The following is a 24,634-nucleotide window of genomic DNA, read 5'->3' as shown; positions in this document are numbered from 1 at the left end:
GCGGCGAGCGGCTCTCCGCACCGGATCGGAGGACCGACGTCAGTGTTTTGCGCTGTTCAGGGGAAGATGGCGGAGGCTGCGGCTGTTCCCCCGCATCGCTTTTTCTGCCACTGCTGTAAGGGAGAGGTGAACCCCAAGCTGCCGGTAAGGCCGCCGTCTCGGCTCCCCCCCCCACACTCGCGGCTGCCGGTGCCCTTCTTCCGCGGGCGGTTGACAAAGCCGGGCGCGGCTCGCAAAGACGGCGGGTTTGTTTGGCTCGGCGGGTCGAGCGTTAGCGCTTTAGCCCCGTTAGCATCTCGGCCCCGCGCATCGGCCGCGCGAGCGAGCTGGCGAGCGAGCGTTGTCGCGCCGAGCTCGCGCCGACGGCAGACTCGTCAAGTGGCGTTGTGGCGCGTGGGACGCGCGCGGTGGGAATATTGTTTTTGCGACGTGTCGAAATCCGCATTTGACGGCAGCTCGGAAGGTTCGGCGGCCCGCAGCCGGTGTTCACCTGAAGTTGGACGTCGGTACGCTTGTCCTCCCCCCCCCCGCATCACCCCACTTGGTGCTGGGGGAGTTGGTGCCGTGACCGATGGGGGAGGACGTGGGGTTCTTTAAACTTGGCGTCGTGTCCGTTTCGTCTCGGTTTTAGTTTCATTCTCACCGTGAAACAGAAAGTGTCCGAACCGCGGTTTGGTCCCCCCCCCTGTCTTCAACCACTGTTGTCTTTTTGGGATGAAATGGTGTTGATCTCCTACACCAGTGGTTCTCCACCTTTTTGGGGTCCTGGACCCCCTGCGTATTTTTGATCTACCCTGAGGACCCCTCCACCTGATCTTGGGGGAGGGGGGTTGCAATTTGATAGAAACAGTAGAAACTGCATTTTAAATTGCATTATAGCATTTATTCACTCTTTGGGGCAAACATAAGAGCTTTCAGTTGTAACTTAGATATAGTTAACAAAACAGAATTCTTATGCAGTAACTTTCAGATATATGTAACAAAACAGAATATGTATTCAGTAACTTTCAGATATATGTAACAAAACAGAATATGTATTCAGTAACTTTCAGATATATGTAACAAAACAGAATATGTATTCAGTAACTTTCAGATATATGTAACAAAACAGAATATGTATTCAGTAACTTTCAGATATATGTAACAAAACAGAATATGTATTCAGTAACTTTCAGATATATGTAGCAAAACAGAATATGTATTCAGTAACTTTCAGATATATGTAACAAAACAGAATTCTTATGCAGTAACTTTCAGATATGTGTAACAAAACAGAATATGTATTCAGTAACTTTCAGATATATGTAACAAAACAGAATATGTATTCAGTAACTTTCAGATATATGTAGCAAAACAGAATATGTATGCAGTAACTTTCAGATATATGTAGCAAAACAGAATATGTATTCAGTAACTTTCAGATATATGTAACAAAACAGAATATGTATTCAGTAACTTTCAGATATATGTAACAAAACAGAATATGTATTCAGTAACTTTCAGATATATGTAACAAAACAGAATATGTATTCAGTAACTTTCAGATATATGTAACAACACAGAATATGTATTCAGTAACTTTCAGATATATGTAACAAAACAGAATATGTATGCAGTAACTTTCAGATATATGTAACAAAACAGAATATGTATTCAGTAACTTTCAGATATATGTAACAACACAGAATATGTATTCAGTAACTTTCAGATATATGTAACAAAACAGAATATGTATTCAGTAACTTTCAGATATATGTAACAAAACAGAATTCTTATGCAGTAACTTTCAGATATATGTAACAAAACAGAATATGTATTCAGTAACTTTCAGATATATGTAACAAAACAGAATTCTTATGCGGTAACTTTCAGATATGTGTAAGAAAACAGAATATGTATTCAGTAACTTTCAGATATATGTAACAAAACAGAATATGTATTCAGTAACTTTCAGATATATGTAGCAAAACAGAATATGTATGCAGTAACTTTCAGATATATGTAGCAAAACAGAATATGCATTCAGTAACTTTCAGATATATGTAACAAAACAGAATATATATGCAGTAACTTTCAGATATATGTAGCAAAACAGAATATGTACTCAGTAACTTTCAGATATATGTAACAAAACAGAATTCTTATGCAGTAACTTTCAGACTTATGTACCAACACAGAATATGTATTCAGTAACTTTCAGATATATGTAACAAAACAGAATATGTATTCAGTAACTTTCAGATATATGTAACAACACAGAATATGTATTCAGTAACTTTCAGATATATGTAGCAAAACAGAATATGTATGCAGTAACTTTCAGATATGTGTAACAAAACAGAATATGTATTCAGTAACTTTCAGATATATGTAACAACACAGAATATGTATTCAGTAACTTTCAGATATATGTAACAAAACAGAATATGTATGCAGTAACTTTCAGATATATGTAACAAAACAGAATATGTATTCAGTAACGAACAGCTGGCTAAGTCTGACACTCCATTGTTTTTGTTCTCCGTGGGACTTGCCAGTAAGTCATCTCGCCTACCAGCCACCTAGATGGGTTGATCTCTCTCTTGGGGGAGAGATCCCTCCTCTGGTGCTCTCCCTGAGGTTTCTTCCTAGTTTTTCTCCCTGTTAAAGGGTTTTTTTTAGGGAGTTTTTCCTTATCCGATGAGAGGGTCTAAGGACAGGATGTTGCGTTGCTGTTAAGCCCACTGAGGCAAATCTGTAATTTGTGATATTGGGCTATACAAATAAAATTGATTTGATTTGATTTTGGTTGTAGTTAGATTCCCCAGTTATTTTCACGTTATCACCGAAGCTATGTCATCCATCTTGCCTCAGGGACTCTCACTGAATCATGTCTTCATTAGCCCCCCCCCCCTGGTTTCAATGCCCCGGTTTATCAACCCACTACTGTGTGAAGAGGAACATCTCACCACTCACATCCTCATTTGTACAACAGATAGCCCTTTAGTGACTAAGTGACCCGTGTCGTCTTATTGGAAATGATGGCCGCTATATCCAGATACCAGATGACAGCTTCTTCTCATCTTCAGGTGTCTTATAACCGTTTCCTCATTCTATCAGCAGCTGGCTCAAAGTCAAACCCACACCTTAGCCATGGTTGGCAGACCAGCTCCACCTCATGTGTCACATTCATAAATACCGCCTGTTGCACAGGCTGAGTAATATTATACTCATATAATGGTGAGCATTGCCGATGCCATCAGGCGAGCTTTTGTATTTCCGCCAACATGCCTAATGCCACACACTGCTCTCTTCTAGGAATACATATGTCCAAGGTGTGATTCGGGGTTCATAGAGGAAGTAACAGAGGACTCCAGGTAAAATCTCCACTCTTGTTGCCGACCTTACAGCCAGATAACATGTAGCGTTCAGGACCATTAGTGTTGGCGGGGACAAAAGCTGGCATACAGCTTAGCATAACTTGCCCCATACTCATGAGGAATAGACCTACATATAACAAGTCTTGGTCATGGCCATAGAGGCCTTTTGTCCATGTCATCATGCAGTTGTGTTCCAGGCATACAAAAATGTTGTACACCTGCAGAGGGTTTGGTGGATTTGCTAATGATGTATCTTTTGTCCCCTTCTGCGCTTTTTCCCTCAGTTTCCTAGAGGGGGGTGCAAACGGGATAGATGACACAGCTACACAGTTTGCAGAGGTACGAGTCATGCTAAGGGATTGTGAAAGGTTAAGGGCAGTGGATTGGAGAGTATGGACAATTCATTACAACTGTTAACAGTGTTCTGGTTGACTTACAGTTTTTTCTTTCTCCTTCTCTCCTTTCCTCTTCTCTTTCCTTTCTTGTGATCTTTGGACCCTCTTGCCTGCTTGCATTCTTCCTCATTCTGCCCCTACTTTTAATTTTTATTCTAACACCGCATCCTCTGCATTTCATACTACACCTCATCCTCTTCATAAAACCACTCTTTTTTTCCAAAACCCCTCACTTCCGATCTCTACTTGTCTCCTCTGCTATTATTCTCTCCTTTCATCTCTCCCTTAGCTATGGCACCTGTTGTTTGTGGAGCGGCCATTCACAACAGACAGTGAAAGCCCTGACTCAGTACCCCGGACTCCTGGAAGGGACTTTGGGGGTCTCAGTGGTTTAGGGGGGCTTGGAGGGGGGCCTATTGGTGGGTCAGTCCCAGCAGGTCTTGGGGGACCTTTGGGGAGCCCGCTAGGGGCTGGGGAACACTGGGGGCCAGGACGTCCCCCTCGCTTGCACAGCCAGAGGAGGTACCGTTCCAGAGGTAGCACCAGACCCGACCGCTCACCTGCTGTGGAAGGGTGAGTCACTAATGTCCTCTGCCTCCACACACTGGTCCATCAGTCTTCCTCAATGTCCACCTGGCTCTCTTATCCTGCCTTACGGACTCCTACTTGGAACCCCAGAAATGCTATTTCAGCACCTCCAGCCCTGATTGTCATGCTTGGTGGTAGCTTTGTTTTTAACACCTTTTTTTTTTTCTCTTAGGATTGTACAGCAGTTCCTTGCAGGTCTTTTTGCCAATTCTGGAGTCCCCGGCTCACCTCCCCTATCATGGTAAGATGACAGAATTTTGGTTTCATGAATCCAGTCAGCTATTTTGAACTTTGTTTATACAAAAACCTATGCATTACTTTTATCATCTTTCAGGACAGGGATGCTGCACTCAAACCCAGGGGACTATGCCTGGGGACAGGGAGGGCTAGATGCTGTCATAACACAGGTAGACTCAATTTACTGGCTGTTGATGTCAACTGTTGCCCCCATTCCCTTTGAATTTCTCTTCAGATGATATGTGTTTCTGTGTGTAGTTGTTAGGTCAGTTTGAGAACACAGGACCTCCTCCAGCAGAGAAAGAAAAGATCTCTTCCCTACCTACTGTCAATATATCTCAGGAACAAGCAGGTCAGCCCCTCCTCTTCTTCTTTCTCTTTATCATTCTTTTTCCCTTAATGTTTTTCTTTCTCCTTCATCTTACTCTCTCACTCTTGCGGTTCTTTCGCTTTCAAATTCAAAATGGCTTCATTGACATGACGTAACACTGTACATATTGCCAAAGCAACAGTTTAAACATTGAAAAGCTAAACATTAATTAGAAAACATATTATTGCAAATAAACATACTACAGCAAAGAAACATAGTACAAAGCAAATAAAATGTCATCAGATATAACAGCAACAACGTGTCAGGTGACTGTCACTCGCTGTCTCTCACTTTATGGCAGGCAGCAACATTGACTCTGCTAACTTACAACTCTTTGGGTCTTCCCCTAGTAGCACTGGTCATTTTTCTTCTTCTAATAGTTTAAGAAAACCATTTGTGGGGTGTCCGGGTGGTGTAGCGGTCTATTCCGCTGCCTACCAACACGGGGATCGCCGGTTCGAATCCCCATGTTACCTCCAGCTTGGTCGGGCGTCCCTGCAAACACAATTGGCCGTGTTTCCGCTCGTCATGTGGTTGGGAGATTTGTATCCTAGACTCGCCGTGACCAGTCACAGCCAGAGCGTCCATGGGGTAAGGCATTCACTAGGCCACCCTTACCCGAGGGTAGAGGCTAGTTCCCATCGATGCAGAGAACGGTCAACTGAGCATGCGCAAGTACTCGTTGCCTCCGTTGTTTGGGTAGGTTAAGGTTAGGGTTAGGGCGGGGTTAGGGTTAAAGTTAGCTAATCAGACGCAGAGTAGGGGTGGGTCTTCCTAGAATCCTAGCGCCCCTCTGACCCATCCGGGCGCCTGCAGCCAAGCAACCAAAAGCCTTCTCCCTATGTCTCCTCTGCGGCCTGAGGGTAATGCAATCCATGCGAGGCTTCAGTGTGTAAAATAGCGAGAGAAGCCGACACGAGTTTGAAGGAAGCTGGTGTTACGACTATCTCCTTCCTGTGGAAATGTGAGCCAGGGGAGTTATTCGACAAGAGTTCTGGCCATTTGCCATTGGGTTAATCGGGTGGGATAAGGGGGAAAACTAGAAATAATTATATATATATATATATATATATATATATATATATATATAAACACACAATTGGCCATGTCTGCAGATGGGAAGCCGGACGTGGGTATGTGTTCTGGTTGCTTCACTAGCGCCTGTTCGGGGGGGGAGGGGGAACTGGGGGGAATAGCGTGATCCCCCTGGTGAAACTCCTCACTGTCAGGTGAAAAGAAGCGGCTGGCGACGCCACATGTATCAGAGGAGGCATGTGGTAGTCTGCAGCCCTCCCCGGATCGGCAGAGGGGGTGGAGCAGCGACTGGGACGGCTCAGAAGAGTGGGGTAATTGACCAAGTACAATTGGGAGAAAAAAAGGGGGGGGGATAAAAAAAAGAAAACCTTTTTTTATTAATTAGAATTTTTAAAAATGTGCTTCTCTAAGACATGTGTAGCTCTTTCAGGCTCACAGAGGGTGCAGTGACAGCATGGCCTCTGCAGGGGGCAGGTTGTCCTGTGTCTCCCCTTTTCAACAGCAAGGCTCCGCTCACTCAGTCTGTACTTTATCAACTTTTTTTTTTAGTTGTTGAGCAGTCCCCATGCTCACATAATCTGCTATAGTGTACTGTCCATTTAGAGCCAGACAGCACTGTGTTTTGCTGTGTGTCTGTTTGTGTTGGCCAGCAGGCGATGTGGTTTAGTTTTAACTGTGTTGTAATCTAAAACGGCTCCCGCCTACCTGAGCTCCCTCATTCAGGTCTACACTCAGTCCCGCTCACCGCGCTCTGCCAATGAAAGGCGCCTGGCACTTCCGCCACAGCGGGGCCCTAAGTCACTAGCCAGACTCTTCTCCTCTGTAGCTCCCCGGTGGTGGAGCGAGTTACCGAACGCCACTCGATCCGCTGAGTCCCTCTCCACCTTTAAGAAGAAGCTAAACACCCAGCTCTTTCACCAACACCCCCACACCTGATGGTAGTAATAAAAAAATAAAATAAAAAATCGCTTCTTGCACCCTATACATTGCCTTTGTGCACTCCCTGTTGACGCCTATGTCCTATCGGACTTGAACCTAGTTTTTTGGGCACTTATTTGCGTTGTCGCCCCCTGACTCGATCCTTGCTGGTGTTGTGTTAACTCTGAGTGTCTGGCAAGTGAAACTGTAATTTGATTGAGTCTGATTGGTGATGTGTTCCTGAGGTGTGTTAATGGAGCCAGTTTGTGGTCTCAGCCTCAGGGCCAGGGTTCCTAGTACTCCTCAGCTCTTGGCATTGCAGAGCTTGGCGATGATACGAGAGGGGGGTGTCACTTAGTTTTAGGTGTCTCCAAAAGTTAATTGCTCTTTTTTTTGTATTTTCATTATCAGTGGGTATTGGCCTAATTCTGCCCTGCATGTGTAGCTTTCCTCAGAAGCTATGAAAAATGCATGCAGGGCAGAATATTTTCAGCTTTTCCCGCTTTTCTCTGTCTCTTTCCCTCTCTCTCTCTCGCTCTCTCTCTCTTCACCATGTTCTCTGTGCTCCTAAACAAAGTACCGTATTGTCTGTTGACATGGCTGCAGCTGTCAGTCTGATTCTAGGTATGCAGCAATTCCATTTATCTTACTAGATTAGCGCAAACTCACTCTGTGTGATCACAATTCAGCAGATCCGGTGCTTGTTGGACGAGGGAAGGGTGGAAGTCCGTTCCTGCCCTATCCAGTGCAGTGATGCCAACTGTGCATCTGTTACCATGTCGACGTGTGTCAGTTTGTTCACGTAGAGGAGAACCGTCTTCGCTGTTTGCCTCTGAGTGAAGCCACTGATAATTTTGGTGCAAAAAAAGGATCTGTCGGCGTCCGGGTGGCGTAGCGGTCTATTCCGTTGCCTACCAACACAGGGATCGCTGGTTCGAATCCCCGTGTTACCTCTGGCTTGGTTGGGCGTCCCTGCAGACACAATTGGCCGTGTCTGCAGGTGGGAAGCCGGATGTGGGTGTGTTTCCTGGTCGCTGCACTAGCGCCTCCTCTGGTCGGTCGGGGCGCCTGTTCAGGGTGGGGGAGGGGGAACTGGGGGGAATAGCGTGATCCTCCCATGCGCTACGTCCCCCCGGCGAAAATCCTCACTGTCAGGTGAAAAGAAGCTGCTGGCGACTCCGCATGTATCGGAGGAGGCTGCAGCCCTCCCAGGCTCGGCAGAAGAGGTGAAGCAGGGATCGGGACGGCTTGGAAGAGTGGGGTAATTGGCCGGATACAATTGGGGTGAAAAGGGGGGGAAAATCTGGGGTGGGGGAAAGGACGTCTCTGACAAATGCCCATTAAATTATGAGAAGACTAACTCTTTGCACCATCAATTCATTTTGTACTACTTAGTTTTTATCTTGCTAGCCTCTGTTGTTTTGTCCCTGCTGTATTTTGTCCCTTATTTCTAAATCAGTGTCCCCGTTTCATCGTGTCCTGTTTCGTCTGCTGTTATAAACGGTTGTTGTGTTCAGCAGCTTGGTGTTTGCAGCACTGCTGATAACTGACTCACTGGGGTAAATGAAGATGTATGTGTCTCGTCTCCCCTCATGTTTGGCTGCAGGCACACATATAGCTTATGTTTCCACATCTTTAGTCATTAGCAGTGAGCTGCCTGTCACCCTTAAATCATCTCAAAGGGGCACTAAGGAATTCGGCGCCCCGAGCGTAGACGGCTATATAATGATCACGTTGACTTCCGCTCAGGAACTGCAGTTATGTGATAACACAATGCTTCGTGCTACGGTTTACTAGCTGTCACTAAGTCAGTAAAGCGGTGATTATTACCATGAGCCATGTCAATATAACTAGGGTTTGGGTATTGGGTGAACGGGTTAAATGACGCAAACCATATCTCTCTGTTGTCCTGCCCCCTGTAGACTGCAGTATGGAATGTCCAGTGTGCAAGGAAGACTTCGCAGTGGGCGAGCCCGTCAGACAGCTTCCCTGTAACCACTTGTTTCACTCAGACTGTATAGTACCGTGGCTGGAAATGGTGAGAATCACACTGAAGAAGAAGGGGGGAGGGTGGCTTTTGAAGGGTTGGATGAAGATGATCTAAATGTTACACAACAGTTTGTATTATTTTAAGTGACTTTTTTAAGTATTTATGTGAATATTTTAAGAACTCAAGAGATCCGAAAGCTTGCTTTGGTGTTTTGAGAATTACAAAAAGTTTGGGCAAAGTTTAAGCCACCACTACTGCTAAATAATGGCATTTAGAACAAACCCATGGGGGCGTCCGGGTGGCGTGGCGGTCTATTCCGTTGCCTACCAACACGGGGATCGGCGGTTCGAATCCCAGTGTTACCTCTGGCTTGATCGGGTGTCCCTACTGACACAATTGGCCGTGTCTGCAGGGGGGAAACCGGATGTGGATACGTGTCCTGGTCGCTGCACTAGCGCCTCCTCTGGTCAGTCGGGGCGCCTGTTCGGGGGAACTGGGGGAGGAATAGCGTGATCCTCCCACCCGCTACATCCCCCTGGCAAAACTCACTGTCAGGTGAAAAGAAGCGGCTGGCGACTCCACAGGTATCGGAGGAGGCATGTGGTAGTTCGCAGCCCTCCCCGGATCAGCCGAGGGGGGTGGAACAGTGACCAGGACGGCTCGGGAAGAGTGGGGTAATTGGCCAGATACAATTGGGGAGAAAAGGGGGGGAAATTTTTCACACAAAAAAAAGGAACCCATGTGTCGATTAATGATGTTTTTTTTTTTTGTTTTTTTTTTTTTTTTCATCGACCTATAGAAGTATTGAAGGATGCTAAGATTTTGTGTCCTTGAGCTCTGGAAAAGGTGCTGTATACGTAGGATTCATTATCATTATTAATTTTTGTTTAATGCCAAATCAGGATGTTTAGGATATTAGAACACTGAAAACACTATTGTATTAACTGGGAATCATTTAACATTAGCAGCGGCTAAACTAAATTCTCAAACTAAAATAAAACATCTAGCTCCAGCTGAATACTTAGAAGTTCCCAATCCTAACCTTTCTCTCGCTCTCTCTCTCTCTCTCTCTCTCTCTCCATGCAGCATGATACCTGCCCAGTGTGTAGGAAGGGTTTGAATGGAGAAGATGACAGCAGCAGCCAGCCCCTGCCAGAGTCCCCCTCCCTCTCCACGGACCCCCGCACACAGGAGAGATGGTCATTCTGAGGCGTATGTGCGCTTCAGTCTCCGGTTCCCCTCATCGACGTCCAGCAAAACACGGAGAGAAGAGCTTCGCCGTCTTATGCTCTCTGCCGCTCGTCTCTACTCCAGACATGGTGATCATCTCGGTCTGATTTTTTTTTTTTTTTTAACAATTATTTCTCTCTTTTGCTCATTTTCCACCTCACTGTCCTTCTGAATCATGTATACAGACACACTTTGACAAACACCTTCTTATACACACGTCCCAAAGGTCAGCTGAGGTTGGTTCTCATTTGCCCAAACAAGACGAGACGTAACAGCCCAGATTGATGATCACAGTCATGTCTTCTTCCACTTTCTCATTTTCCACCCCTCTAAAAATGCACTGCTGTAAGACACTCTTGTCGGGAACCCCCCCCCCCCCCAAGACTCTATCCCAAAAACCCTGCCCTCTTTCCTCAGCCCCGAGATCAGCTGAGAACCTGCAACCGAGCCCTCTTGAATCACGTGGTCCTCACCAGTAAGAAAAACTTGCCATCCATCTTACTATTTAGCATCCTTCCGTAATATCATTGATGAAAATACAAGGATGCAAAATAGCTGCTGAGAAGTGGACACAAATGGGAGCTGTGACGTTAAGAAAGCAAAGGATTGTTTATATCCATTTGGTCCCCTTGTTTTTTTTGTATGACAGGATAGACTTTGGTCCAGCAAGGGTTCTGGAAAGAGGGCAAGGCCTCACTATGTGAACCTGGCCTATTCTCTCCCCAACGCTTAACATCTAGAATTTCTCCTTCAGGTGTATATATTAGAAAAAGACGGCATTCCTCTGTCATTTATTTCTGTTAATGAATCTGTCTTTTGTTTCATTTTTATTTTATCACTATTTTTTAATGTAAATAATTGTAGTCCAACAACTTCTGGTTTGAAAAGGATAGGAACATTGAGAATGAATAAACAAATGTGAAATTCCTGGTTATCGATATGTATATTATATATATGAAAAGTGTATGATGTATTAATAAAGTGAAAACTATGCCACGGGTTCTTCAGTGTTTGTATTACCGTCACATCTAGTCTGTATATGCACTTCAGTTACTCATATTCAACTACGGAGGGCGGCACGGTGGCGCAGTGGTTAGCACAGTCGTCTCACAGCGAGAAGGTCCTGGGTTCGAACCCCGGGGTTGGCCAACCTGGAGGGGTCATCCCAGGTCGTCCTCTGCGTGGCGTTTATATGTTCTCCCCTTGTCTGCGTGGGTTTCCTCCCACAGTCCAACGACACTCAAGTCAGGTGAATCGGCCGTACTAAATTGTCCCTAGGTGTGAATGTGTGGGCCCCGTGATGGACTGACAGGGCTTCTCCCCGCCTGCCGCCCAATGACTGCTGAGATAGGCCTCCAGCATCCCCGCGACCCGAATTCGAATAAATAGAAATATCTCTTGTAAAATTTTTCAAGATTATCTTTAATTTGACTTGGGCTGCAGCTGTAGCACGCAAACATTCCACATACAAAGGTGTTAGTACGAAGAGCACCAATTAAGTGTCCATCCTGCCCTCGTCTGGCCTTGCTGATTCAGTGAGAACAATGCAATTCAAACAAGCATGAAAGGCAACACACTAACTCGTAATGAAAAGGGTATTAACAAATTATGTACATTATTTCACATTATATAATTCTCTCGAGGTGAGAACGTGAGAAGCAGCACGTCGGTAAGCCATGCGATTCTTACCCGGGTTAGCGTACAGCCTTACACATTCCTCATTAGTGTTTTTAATGAACTGAACGAGCATTCGGAAAGTACACTGTCCACTTATAGAGCTCATTAAAACGCTTATTTCTTACTGTTGAGGTAAGCGTCTTTTGCAGATTGAGTTTGAAGTGCAGTCTCGCTCACGCCCCTGTGGACGTGAAGGCTGACGATGCAGGGGAACTCTCGATGGACCGTTTAGTAGGGAAAGGCGTCAAATGGTTCGGCACTGAAATGGATCACACAAATAAGCTCATCTCGTGTACCTTCAAACGTGCAATTAAAGCATTCGTTTTATAGTCCAGGCGGGACTATCGCCCGTAACTGCATGTACTCATCAGCGTGTGTTCCAAGCGAGTGTGAGCAGGGAGCGAGCCGGAGCGGTGGCGGGGATGTAACCCACGGCAGGATCCCACACCTCAAACTGGACCGTTGACGATGACCTGGGGAGCACATGCTCAGTTCATTAGAATAAACTGTCCATCGATTCATTATACACACCAGTGGCGGCTGGCCAGTACAGGGCGCTGCCCCCTTCAAATATCAAGAGATGAAAATACTTCAACATGTTAAATATAATGTAGTTGTGTGATGCAAATAATGATGAAAGAAAAGTCTTTTCAGTGTGTGAGCGCCTGTCAGCAGCCATTAAATATTGGTTCAAATGGTATTTGGTTGATTTCTGTCTGCATACATATACTTCCTGTCTGAATACATCTACTTCCTGGGTGAGGGGCGCCGGCCAAACCATACCTTATGTAAGCCCTCAGACTTGTGGCGAGCAGGTGACCTGAGGCTGCTGTCTGATTGGTTTCTTCAGATTTCTCATGGGGCGCTGTTCTGTGCTGCCCCAGACACTCCCACTTTTATTGGCAGCGAATTGGTATTGTTTTAATGTTTTTTGATCTAATGTGATCGGACAATTCTCCTGGCTGTCAATCATGTTCACACCCACCACCACGCCTCGTCTCGACTGTCAATCATCCACCGTCTACGAACCCTGATAAAATCTATAGGCTACATTGTCCTTTTTAATAACTCTGTGATTGTGTGGACACTAAAGCAGCTGTCAGGTGTGCTGCACCAAGGTACGTTGTGCCCCCCCCCCCCCAAAAAAAAAGTTTTAGCACCAGCCGCCACTGATACACACATTAACTGTGATTTACATACCTGTTGAGTATGGTTAGCACAACGGAGCCATCTGGTCTGATGAAAGCAGTTACTTCCAGGGCGGTTTCCTTACTGGTGGACACGCCAACTCTCCGAGACCCCTCCCACAGGAACTTGCTGAGGACAAAAAGGGTTTTTGTTGGGAACGCATTGGGATGCAACTTTTCCAGTTCCATTCCAGGTGTTTTACCAGTGCACATATGAGAGAGAAAAGCCCTGTTAGAACAGCGGGCTACCTGAAGTGGGCCATGCTATAGAAGGTTGGCTGCTTGAAGAAGATGTCTCGGTCCGCATCAACTATAACAGTGCTGTCCACAAAATTCTTGACCCAGTTTGGCCCACCACCCCTGTCCAAGGCCAGGTTCCAGTCCGTCCAGCCCACCACATAGTGGTTCAAGTCCTGCAGTGGGGAGAATGAGACACACTCAGAGGAGTGAAGTGCACAACATCTTATTCCAATGTCAAATGGGTATCACGACTCTTGTGACCCATAAGGTGCCAGGAAAGTGAATGCACCCATCCATCCATCCATTATCCAAGCCGCTTATCCCAATCAGGGCTGCGGGGATGCTGGAGCCTAACCTAGCGGTCATTGGGCAGCAGGCAGGGAGACACCCTGGATAGGCCACCAGTCCATCACAGGGCCCACACACACACACACACACACACACACACACCTAGGGACAATTCAGTACAGCCGATCCACCTGACCTACATGTCTTTGGACTGTGGGAGGAAACCGGAGCCCCCGGAGGAAACCCACGCAGACACGGGGAGAACATGCGAACGCCACACAGAGGACGACCCGGGACGACCCCCAAGGTTGGACTACCCTGGGGCTCGAACCCAGGACCTTCTTGCTGTGAGGCCACCACGCTAACCACCGAGCCACCAGTGAATGCACCCATGCAAACTAAATGGACAGAAAGGAGCCCAGTTTCCTTTGAGAGTGAGTGAGAGAGAGAGAGAGAGAGAGAGAGAGAGAGAGAGAGAAAGGAAAGAAGAAAAGAAAGCGCCAGTTTCAGCTTGCTCCGGGTGCCCGCGGGTAGTTTATGGATTGCGTACACCACAGTACAGCACAGTGCAGTGGGAGTTTTAAACCTGCACTGCAGCACCGGTAGAGGTGACTCAGTCCCCTGGAAAAGCTCATCGCATGCCAAGACCTCAACTCTGCTACGGCTGGCCACCGTGAGCCGAGGGAGTTAGCTCTCCCCCGCAAAGTACAAGCGTTTTCACCTCGATGATGTCATGGGCGTACTGCTCAGCCCTCTCCCAGCTGCCCAGCTTCACCCCTCTGTCCCCCGGGCTCCAGCCGGCGCAGGCCTCCGTGCCGAACAGGTAGTACTCCGGGTAAAGGTGATGGGTGGTGCCCAGGCTTAGCTCCGCCGGTACGAAGCTGTCGAAGTACCAGTGAACCCCCACGCCATGGACGTACCTTCCCGCGTGCACGTCGCTCAGGACCTGGAGGCCACAGTTGGACAGGAGAGTACAGTGAAGAAGACAGAATGTGTTGTCCGGCTTGTTGTCTTCGGGGAGGGAGTCGTTTTCGGCAACTAGTGCACGTCAACCGGGAAGACAGCAGATTGGACTTAAACATGGCACACCTAACCGCACACATCCACCCTATGGACCAGCACGACATTCCCATAAGCCCGCGGTGCCGACATGATCCCAAAAAGAAGCCGTGCCAGCTTCCCAAACAACAACAGCAGTCACGACCATCATGAGTAAAGAACAGGCGACAAATACGATGCAAGGACGGTGGCGACCAGCAGACCAGCAGTAAGCTTCTAGTCGACCAGCTGGTCGCTCATTAAATCAGACTTGTTACTCGGGAGTAAAATGAGAAAATCCATTTATACTGTTTATCGGTAAACCCATTATGATCTTCTCACATGGGCTACATTTGGTCTCTCTCTCTCTCCCCCTCTCTCTCCCTCCTTCCCCCCCTTTCTCTCTCAATCCCTCACTTCCCACTCCATCCCTCTCTCCCCATCCCTCACTTCCCTCTCCATCTCTTACTTCTCTCTCCATCCCTCTTCTCTCTCCCTCTATACCTCACTTCTCTCTCTCCATCCCTCACTTCCCTCTCCATCCCTCACCTCTCTCCATCCCTCACTCCCCCCCTTTCTCTCCCCATCCCTCACTTCCCTCTCCATCCCTTACTTCTCTCTCTCCATCCCTCTTCTCTCTCCCTCTATACCTCACTTCTCTCTCCCTCTATACCTCACTTCTCTCTCTCCATCCCTCACTTCCCTCTCTCTCTATCCCTCATCTCTCTCTTCATCCCTCCCTTCTCTCCCTCTCTCCATCCTCACCTCTCCCTTTCTCCATCCCTCACTTCCCTCTCCATCCCTCATTTCTCTCTCCATCCCTCATCTCTCTTCATCCCTCACTTCTCTCCCTCTCTCCCCACCCCTCACTTCCCTCTCTATCCCTTACTTCTCTCTCTCCATCCCTCTTCTCTCTCCCTCTATACCTCACTTCTCTCTCAATCCCTCACTTCCCTCTCTCTCCATCCCCTATCTCTCTCTCTTCATCCCTCCCTTCTCTCCCTCTCCATCCTCACCTCTCCCTTTCTCCATCCCTCATTTCCCTCTCCATCCCTCACTTCTCTCTCTCATCCCTCACTTCTCTCTCTCCATCCCTCACTTTCCTCTCCATCCCTCACCTCTCTCTCTCTCTCTCTCTCTCTCTCTCTCTCTCTCTCTCTCTCTCTCACCACTTTAGCCCAGTGAGGCAGCAGCAGGCGGTTGTCATCCAGTATGAGGATGTGTGTGTGGGCATGTGCGGATGTGTGCACGGCTGGGCCCAGGTCCATAGCCACCCAGTCCCTCTGCTCCTCAGGAGTGAAGCCCATCGCCTGGAAGCTGGAAAAGATGCACACACATGAAAACACTCAAAATCTATTCCTCCTCTTTCTCGGTGAAGACATTTCAGAGCCTAATAAATAAGTGAACCAACATCCATGTCCACATCTTTTGTTTTATTAATGCCACATTAACACGAGGGGTAACCTGTAGTTTGTCATCCGCCCCGCGGAGGGCTCGTTCCCGGTGGTCAGTGCCCAGAAGGTCAGGTTGTGTTTGGCGTATTCCTCAAAAAACCTGACAGGAAAGAGGACAATTGGACCAAGCAGAAAAGTCTCATGTTCAGTCAATCAGGCTTTATGAAGCACGTCGTACAAAAAAAAAAAGACAAGCATTTACCTACATGTAGGATAAGATCGTGTGTGTGTGCAAAATAAACGCTATTCGGCCTTCACGTCGTAGACATGATTGCTAGCTTTGCAGATAGCTAAACGGGTTCCTTAATAAACATCCAGGAGACAGCAGGTGAGTTTAGGACGTCTACTCTCGGAAGAACTGTTCTGTTCCATCAGCCAAGCCGCTCATCCTGATCAGGGTCGCGGGATGCTGGAGCCTATTCCAGCAGCCACTGGGTGGCAGGCGGGGAGACACCCTGGATAGGCCGCCAGGCCATCACAGGGCCCACACACTCCCACCAAGGGGCAATTTAGTACGGCCGATTCACCTGACCTACATGTCTTTGGACTGTGGGAGAAAACCGGAGCACCCGGAGGAAACCCACACAGACACGGGGAGAACATGCAAACTCCACACAGAGGACGACCCGGGACGACCCCCAAGGTTGGACAACCCCGGCGTTCGAACCCCAGGACCTTCTTGCTGTGAGGTAACAGCGCTAACCAGCTGTGCCTGCAAAGCTTTTTTATAAATTTATTCCTGATTTTTCCCTTTTTTCTCCCAATTTAGTGGCCAATCGATCCCTATTTTAATTCAAACACCCACCCTCGCACTGCATGCATTCGCCAACTGCATCTCTCCGGCCGGCAGTCTCGAAGGAGACCGCCTCCCCACTTTCGTGACAAGGCGACTCCAGGCCGAACCACTGTTTCCTCCGACACACACAGAGACGCATTCACGTGACGAACACAAGCCGACTCCGCCCCCCTCCCGAAGACAGCGCTTGCCAATGATTGCTGCTTCATCGAGTCCGGCCATAGTCGGATCTGACGAGACCGGGGCGCGAACCCCAGTCCCCAGTGGGCAACTGCATCGACACAAAGCCGATGCTTAGACCGCTACACCACCGCGGACCCTGCAAAGCTTTTTTTAGTGCAAATCGAACTACAGCAAGTCTACACGGATGAACAGCTTCGTGCAGTCAGAACTCGACCAACGCTCTTAAATGGGCAGCACAAACATGAACCCTGCTTAGCGTAAAGGGTCAAGTTCATGCAGGGGCGGATCTACAGGGTGGCAAGGGGTGGCAGCTGCCACCTCTGGGACACAGTCTTGCCACCCCTGTTGCCACCCCATTTATAAATCAGATAATATGTTTTTAAAGTATATTTTATGTACATGCATGGTGAAGGTCAATGAGATCCGCACCCAACTCATCTCAAACAGAAGTCGCCGATTTAGAATCCCCCTCCCCCTCACAGGCGCGGATCTACAGGGTGGCAAGGGGTGGCAGCTGCCACCCCTTTGCCACCCCAGGAAAAAATCTCTAGATCCACCACTGAGTTCATGTATTTGAGTGTCCTGATGGAAAGTGTGCCCTGTAACGCTATGATGCATGCTCAGTAACCCAGGTAAGGAAATCCCATCAAGTTAAATCAGCTCGTCTGGGCACAACATCTGCTGGGAGAAACGTCTCATCACTCATCCATGTGACTTCGTCAGTCTCAGCTGACTATCCCCACCCTTATAAACAATACAACGGGCATCTGTGTAGTGTAGCAGTCTATTGGGTGGCCTACCAACACAGGGATCGCCGGTTCGAATCCCTGTGTCACCTCTGGCTTGGTCAGGCGTCCCTACAGACACAATTTGCCGTGTCTGCGGGTGGGAAGCCAGATGTGGGTGTGTGTCCTGGTCGCTGAAATAGTGCCTCCACTGGTCAGCCAGGGCGCCTGTTAGGGGGAGAGGGGGAAATGGGGGGAATAGCGTGATCCTCCCACGCGCTACGTCCCCCTGGTGAAACTCCTCACTGTCAGGTGAAAAGAAGCGGCTGGCGACTCCACATGTATGGGAGGAGGCACGTGGTAGTCTGCAGCCCTCCCCGAGACGTTTCTCCCACTACACGTTGTGTCCAGATGAAGTGATGTAACTTCCTGTGTCCTGTAACATTACGGCTTGTTGGCAGGCTGAGTGAAGCTATGTAGTCAGTGTGTCACCTGATGTAGTACTGAGCCCAAGTTTTGTGCTCTTTTCCCCCTGGCTGGCCCTTCAGGGAACCCTTTCCTGTGAGTGCACGATTGGTTTTTAGCCAGGTGGGGGCGCTCCAGGCACTTGCCAGCAGAGCCAGGGGCCGTGGAGAAAGGGCCTGGGCACGCTGCAACAGGGGGATCTGAGAAAGTGTAAATAAGTCAGGACTACATACATGTAGACGCAAATGGGAAAAGAACAATTAGGAAGGGATCAGGACAAGGGAAAAGAATGTGTGTCTTTGCACACGTGTGTGTCTGCGTTACCTTCATGTTAATGTCCTCAGAGGCCAGTGTGAAGTTGTCCAGACTGTAGTCTCCAGGTGTATCAGCATAGGTGTAGAGACGAGTGGAGAAGTCACAGCTAGCCATGGGTACACGCACCACATTATAGCCTATGCCTGCAAGACAGATGGCACCAGGAGGAGCTGATGATGAGTTATGAAGGATGATTCAGATGCATTACTTTTAGTGCTGGGTGGAAATATTAACATGATGACCATATGGAATTTTACATGCCGTCTGTCTACATCATGATACCTGCTTACATACGCAAAAAACAAAATGTTAAGAATCCAGCTGAGGTTCATCACATTAAACTGTCGAGTAGTATAATAAAATATAACCCAGCCACTGGGAATGCACAAGCCAGTGCATTCTTAGTGCTGGTCCCAAGCCCGGATAAATGGGGAGGGTTGTGTCAGGAAGGGCATCTGGTGTAAAACCTTCGCCAAATCAAATATGCGGATCATAAATTAGATTTCCATACCGGATCAGTCGAGGCCCGGGTTACCAATGACCACCACCGGTACTGTTGGCCAGCAGGGTAACGGTGGAAACTATGCTACCATTGGACGAAGAAGAAGACGAGGGGGAAGGCATGTCCAGAGGCAGCAGGAGAGGAGGAAGGGTAAAAGATGGGAGGTGAGAGTTAGATCTTTGAATATTGGCACTATGACTGGTAGAGGGAGAGAGCTGGCTGATATGATGGAGAGAAGGAAGGTAGGTATACTGTGTGCAAGAGACCAGGTGAAAGGGGAGTAAGGCCAGGAGCATCGGAGGTGGCTTCAAACTCTTCTACCATGGTGTGGATGGGAGGAGAAATGAAGTAGGGGTAACTCTGAAGGAAGAGTATGTCAAGAGTGTGTCAGAGGTGAAGAGAGTGTCGAAAGAGTGATGAGTATGAAGCTGGACATTTAAGGTGTGATGATAAATGTTATCAGCGCGTATACCCAGCAAGTTGGGTGTGAAATGGAAGAGAAAGAAGAATTCTGGAGTGAGTTGGATGAAGTGGTGGAGAGGGTACCCAAGGAATAAAGAGTGGTGATTGGAGCGGACTTCAATGGGCATGCTGATGAATGGAACAGAGGTGACAAGGAGGTGATGGGTAGGTATGGTGCCAAGGAGAGGAATGTGGAAGGACAGATGGTGGTGGATTTTCCAAAAAAGATGGAAATGGCTGTGGGGAATGTATTTCAAGAAGAGGGAGGAACACAGTGTGACGTGTAAGAGTAGAGGAAGGTGCACACAGGTGGACTATATCTTATGTAGGAGGCGCGATCTCAAAGGGATTGGAGACTGCAAGGTGGTGACAGGGGAGAATGTAGCTAGGCAGCATCGGATGGTGGTCTGTAGGATGACTTTGGAGATTATGAAGAGGAAGAGAGTGAAGGCAGAGCCAAGGATCAAATGGTGGAAGTTGAAGAAGGAAGACTGTTGTGTGGAGTTCAGGGAGGAGGTAAGACAGGCACTGGGTGGTAGTGAAGAGTTGCCAAATGGCTGGGCAAGCACTGCAGAAAAAGTGAGGGGGACAGCTGGGAAGGTACTTGGTGTGTCATCTGGACAGAGGAAGGAAGACAAGGAGACTTGGTGGTGGAACCAGGAAGTACAGCAAAGTATACAGAGGGAGAGGTTGGCAAAGAAGAAGTGGGACAGTCAGAGAGATGAAGAAAGTAGACAGGAGTACAAGGAGACGCAGCGTAAAGTGAAGACAGAGATGGCAAAGGCAAAGGAAAAGGCGTATGGTGAGTTGTATGAGAGGTTAGACACTAAGGAAGGAGAAAAGGACTTGTACTGATTGACTAGAAAGAGGGACCGAGCTGGGAAGGACGTGCAGCAGGTTAGGGTGATGATGACGGATAGAGATGGAAATGTGCTGACAAGCAAGGAGAGTGTGTTGAGAAGGTGGAAGGAGTACTTTGAGGGGCTAATGAATGAAGAAAATGAGAGAGAGGGAGAGACAGAGACAGAGAGAAGGTTGGATGATGTGGGGATAGTGAATCAGGAAGTGAAGTGGATTAGCAAGGAGGAACTGAGGGCAGCTATGATGAGGACGAAAGGCGGTTGGTCCAGCATCAGCTACGAGCCCTTTCTTGTTTGCAATGGTGATGGACAGATTGACGGATGAGATCAGGCAGGAGTCTCCGTGGACTATGATGTTCACAGATGTCATTGTGATCTGTAGTGAGAGTAGGGTGCAGGTTGAGGAGAGCCTGGAGAGGTGGAGGTATGCACTAGAGAGAAGAGGAATGAAAGTCAGTAGAAGCAAGATGGAATATATATGCATGAATGAGAGGGAGGTCAGCAGAATGGTGAGGATGAAAGGAGTAGAGTTGACAAAAGTGGATGAGTAATACTTGGGGTCAACTGTACAAAGTAACGGGGAGTGAAGAAGAGAGGCGAAGAAGAGAGTGCAGGCAGGGTGGAGTGGGTGGAGGAGAGCGTCAGGAGTGATTTGTGACAGAAGGGTACCAGCAAGAGTTAAAGGGAAGGTTTACAAGATGGTTGTGAGACCAGCTATGTTGTATGGTTTGGAGACAGTGGCACTGATGAAAAGACAGGAGGCGGAGCTGGAGGTGGCAGAGATGAAGATGATAAGATTTTCACTGGGAGTGATGAAGAAGGACAGGATTAGGAACAAGTATATTAGAGGGACAGCTCAGGTTGGACGGTTTAGAGACAAAGCAAGAGAGACAAGATTGAGATGGTTTGGACATGTGTGGAGGAGAGATGCTGGGTATACTGGGAGAAGGATGCTGAATATGGAGCTGCCAGGGAAGAGGAGAAGAGGAGGTTTATGGACGTGGTGAGGGAGGACATGCAGGTGGCTGGTGTGACAGAGGAAGATGCAGAGGACAGCAAGAGATGGAAACGGATGATCCACTGCGGCGACCCCTAACGGGAGCAGCCGAAAGAAGAAGTAGTAGTATAATACCAAATCAAAACTGGTTTTCAAATAATATTTTAGAACTAATTTCGTGAGAAATTTTAGGTAACAGATTCTCATTATCATAATTTTAGACAATAGTATATCATGATATGACAAGAGCAGAATGTCAACCTGATACGATACCACTGAAAAGACATTAAAAATAATATCGCCCAAATTACTTTTCAAATGAAAGTACGTCAGTTAATCTGTTACACACACACCTTCGGAAGAAAAGTACTGTCGCAGCAGCTGGTCCTGGGTGTCAGGGGATAGGGAAAGTATGTTTATAGCAGCAGCATCCGTCATGGCTCCTCCAAAACCTCTAATCCTCTGGTACTTCTGATAGGGGACAATGGTCAACCTGAGGTCTGGGAGTGAGACAGACATACGAAGAGAGACGGGAGGCTGAAATGAGAGCGAAAGGACAAGAGACGACAGCCACTTCAAAGGAGGCGAGTGTCTCCTAAAGCAGTGGTTCTCAACCTTTTTGGGGTCCTGGACCCCCCTGTGTATTTTTGATCTACCCTGAGGACCCCTCCACCTGATCTTGGGGGAGGGGGGTTGCAATTTGATAGAAACAGTAGAAACTGCATTTTAAGTTGCATTATAGCATTTATTCACTCTTTGGGGCAAAAATAAGAGCTTTCAGTTGTAACTTAGATATAGTTAACAAAACAGAATTCTTATGCAGTAACTTTCAGATATATGTAACAAAACAGAATATGTACTCAGTAACTTTCAGATATATGTAACAAAACAGAATATGTATTCAGTAACTTTCAGATATATGTAACAAAACAGAATATGTATTCAGTAACTTTCAGATATATGTAACAAAACAGAATATGTATTCAGTAACTTTCAGATATATGTAACAAAACAGAATATGTATTCAGTAACTTTCAGATATATGTAACGACAGAATTTTTATGCAGTAACTTTTAACAATGCAAACGGGAGCGAGATCTCTGATTAAAATACAATAAATGACACTTGTGAAACAGATGTAATTAGAGAAAAAAGTCCTGTTACCCTTTATAGTTTAGGCAGATAAAGGTCTCAGTCACATTTGAGAAAAATAATCCTATTTCTATAAATGTCACAGGATCTTCTTTTTAAACTATATTTTATTTTCACGGACCCCTTGCAATGACACCACGGACCACTAGGGGTCCGCGGACCCCCGGTTGAGAAACACTGTCCTAAAGGCCACTCTTGATCGGAGCTCTTCTGGCCCTCATGCAATACCACCCCCATCTCGAGGCCACGTCCCGGGCAACTCACCTGCCCCCGTGCGGTTCTTTTGGACCTGACCGTGGCCTTCCTCCGCCCTGCTGCCGGCCTTGCTGCTCACGTAAGAGGAAAACTGGCCCAGCGGAGGCAGCGTGACCGGCCCCATGCTGTCGCAGTACGTTGAATTACACTCGCACACCACCGAGCCATGGCCGTAATCCCGAGACACACACTTCTGCCTTCCTGGGGAGAGTTGGCATTAAAATCAAGACGGGGTGAGCCACAGACCGGGTCTGGCAGGTGCATTTTATTCGGATCATGAACAGCTGCAGGAAGCATGGCCGTGATGCAGAGGGGGGGGGGAACGTGGGGGGGTGCAGCTGGACCTTACCTGCGCAGGGGGCCACGCGTACCGTCAGGAGAGCAAAGGTCAGCACAGTTGCCCAGGGCGACGAGAACGTCATTTTACCCACGACGAGGGAAAACCCCTTTCCAGCGGAGCTCTCCGACCCTGCGCCGACGCCGGATCGCGTAGCTAGCCCGAGACGGAGCCCTCCGGCGCGACGGCCCGGCGGAGAGGCCCGGCGGCCCGGCGGAGAGGCCCGGCGGCGCCGGTCATTTCGCTGACGACGCCACATCCGACTCAGCCGTGAGGTCAAGTTCACTCGGCGCGCGAGGCAGCGCGCGCTAATCTCCCCCACCTCCTAATCTCCCCCACCTCCTGGGGTTCGCCGGCAATTCCCGGGGGGGGGGGGGGACACACCGCCGGTAGTTTATCCCGGCCTGTGACGTCACACACGGGTTCCGCACGGATCCCGGAGTTCGGCTCTACAGAGGGGAAGCGAGCCGGGGGTCACGTGACGTGAGCGGTCACGCGACGTCACGTGACCCCCCGGGCGGCGCGGTGACGCACGCGCGTCGTTGTCCTTGTTTTCTCTCTCCACCCAATTTTGTCAACCGTGAACGGGGCGAACCGGTGCGGGTTTTGCGCATATGTAGGGCGGTGGCACAGTCCTCTTTATTTGCTTTCAGGGCGACACTCTAGTATGGGGGGGACGTAGTCACCATTAATTAGGTGCTTATTAGCATGCAAATTAGCAACATGTCGGCTCTGCATTGGTCATCATTACGTACTCATTAATGCCTTATTCTGCATGGCCTTATTATGCAACCAGTAAGCCATTAACTATGAGTTGTCCCTCTATAACCTCAGAAGTATGGCTTATTAGTAGTACCATCTCAATATGCTTTGCTTAGTATGGCCTTTATAAGGTGGTAGTACCACAAGAAGAGTTATTCTCCCTTACTAACACTTAATGAATATGCTGTTCTTACATAACAACACACAAAACTACAAGTGTTCATAGTGTGAAATTACTCTAAATTAAGGTTTTGTTACTTAGAATATGTTCCCCATACTAAAGTGACATCTTGATCATTACTAATTCACTAGTAATTAGGTTTTTGTTACTTAGAATACGTTCCCCATACTAAAGTGACATCTTGATCATTACTAATTCACTAGTAATTAAGTTTTTGTTACTTAGAATACGTTCCCCATACTAAAGTGACATCTTGATCATTACTAATGCACTAGTAATTAGGTTTTTGTTACTTAGAATACGTTCCCCATACTAAAGTGACATCTTGATCATTACTAATTCACTAGTAATTAAGTTTTTGTTACTTAGAATACGTTCCCCATACTAAAGTGACATCTTGATCATTACTAATGCACTAGTAATTAAGTTTTTGTTACTTAGAATACGTTCCCCATACTAAAGTGACATCTTGATCATTACTAATTCACTAGTAATTAAGTTTTTGTTACTTAGAATACGTTCCCCATACTAAAGTGACATCTTGATCATTACTAATTCACTAGTAATTAAGTTTTTGTTACTTAGAATACGTTCCCCATACTAAAGTGACATCTTGATCATTACTAATGCACTAGT

The 24,634-nt window shown here is 47.5% G+C and overlaps 2 protein-coding genes across 3 annotated transcripts; one reads left to right on the top strand and one right to left on the bottom strand.

Annotated features, from left to right (window-relative positions):
* The first annotated feature begins 46 nt into the window (after positions 1-46).
* Positions 47-11,115, top strand: rnf115a (ring finger protein 115a). The gene is made up of 9 exons (XM_056286502.1): positions 47-144; positions 3,298-3,356; positions 3,644-3,698; positions 4,044-4,327; positions 4,515-4,583; positions 4,677-4,749; positions 4,838-4,931; positions 8,825-8,940; positions 9,979-11,115. Exons 1-9 carry the CDS (start codon positions 67-69, stop codon positions 10,099-10,101), a joined length of 951 nt encoding a protein of 316 aa, XP_056142477.1. The 5' UTR covers positions 47-66; the 3' UTR covers positions 10,102-11,115.
* Positions 11,116-11,520: 405 nt separating this feature from the next.
* On the bottom strand, positions 11,521-23,498 carry gba (glucosidase, beta, acid). 2 transcript variants are annotated; one of them, XM_056286462.1, is made up of 11 exons: positions 23,068-23,498; positions 22,728-22,919; positions 21,665-21,811; positions 18,500-18,633; positions 18,203-18,375; positions 16,017-16,106; positions 15,722-15,869; positions 14,236-14,460; positions 13,236-13,399; positions 13,000-13,116; positions 11,521-12,272 (listed from the first exon to the last, which is right to left on the bottom strand). In XM_056286462.1, the coding sequence occupies exons 1-11, from the start codon at positions 23,312-23,314 to the stop codon at positions 12,167-12,169; spliced, it is 1,743 nt and encodes a 580-aa protein (XP_056142437.1). In that variant the 5' UTR covers positions 23,315-23,498; the 3' UTR covers positions 11,521-12,166. The 2 variants fall into 2 exon arrangements, with proteins under 2 accessions (XP_056142437.1, XP_056142438.1); XM_056286463.1 differs by lacking the exon at positions 14,236-14,460.
* Between the last annotated feature and the right edge of the window lie 1,136 nt (positions 23,499-24,634).

This window comes from Lampris incognitus, chromosome 9 (assembly GCF_029633865.1).
Source record: "Lampris incognitus isolate fLamInc1 chromosome 9, fLamInc1.hap2, whole genome shotgun sequence".
In the NCBI taxonomy this organism is placed as follows: domain Eukaryota; kingdom Metazoa; phylum Chordata; class Actinopteri; order Lampriformes; family Lampridae; genus Lampris; species Lampris incognitus.
This window is presented reverse-complemented; position numbering and strand designations above follow the sequence as displayed.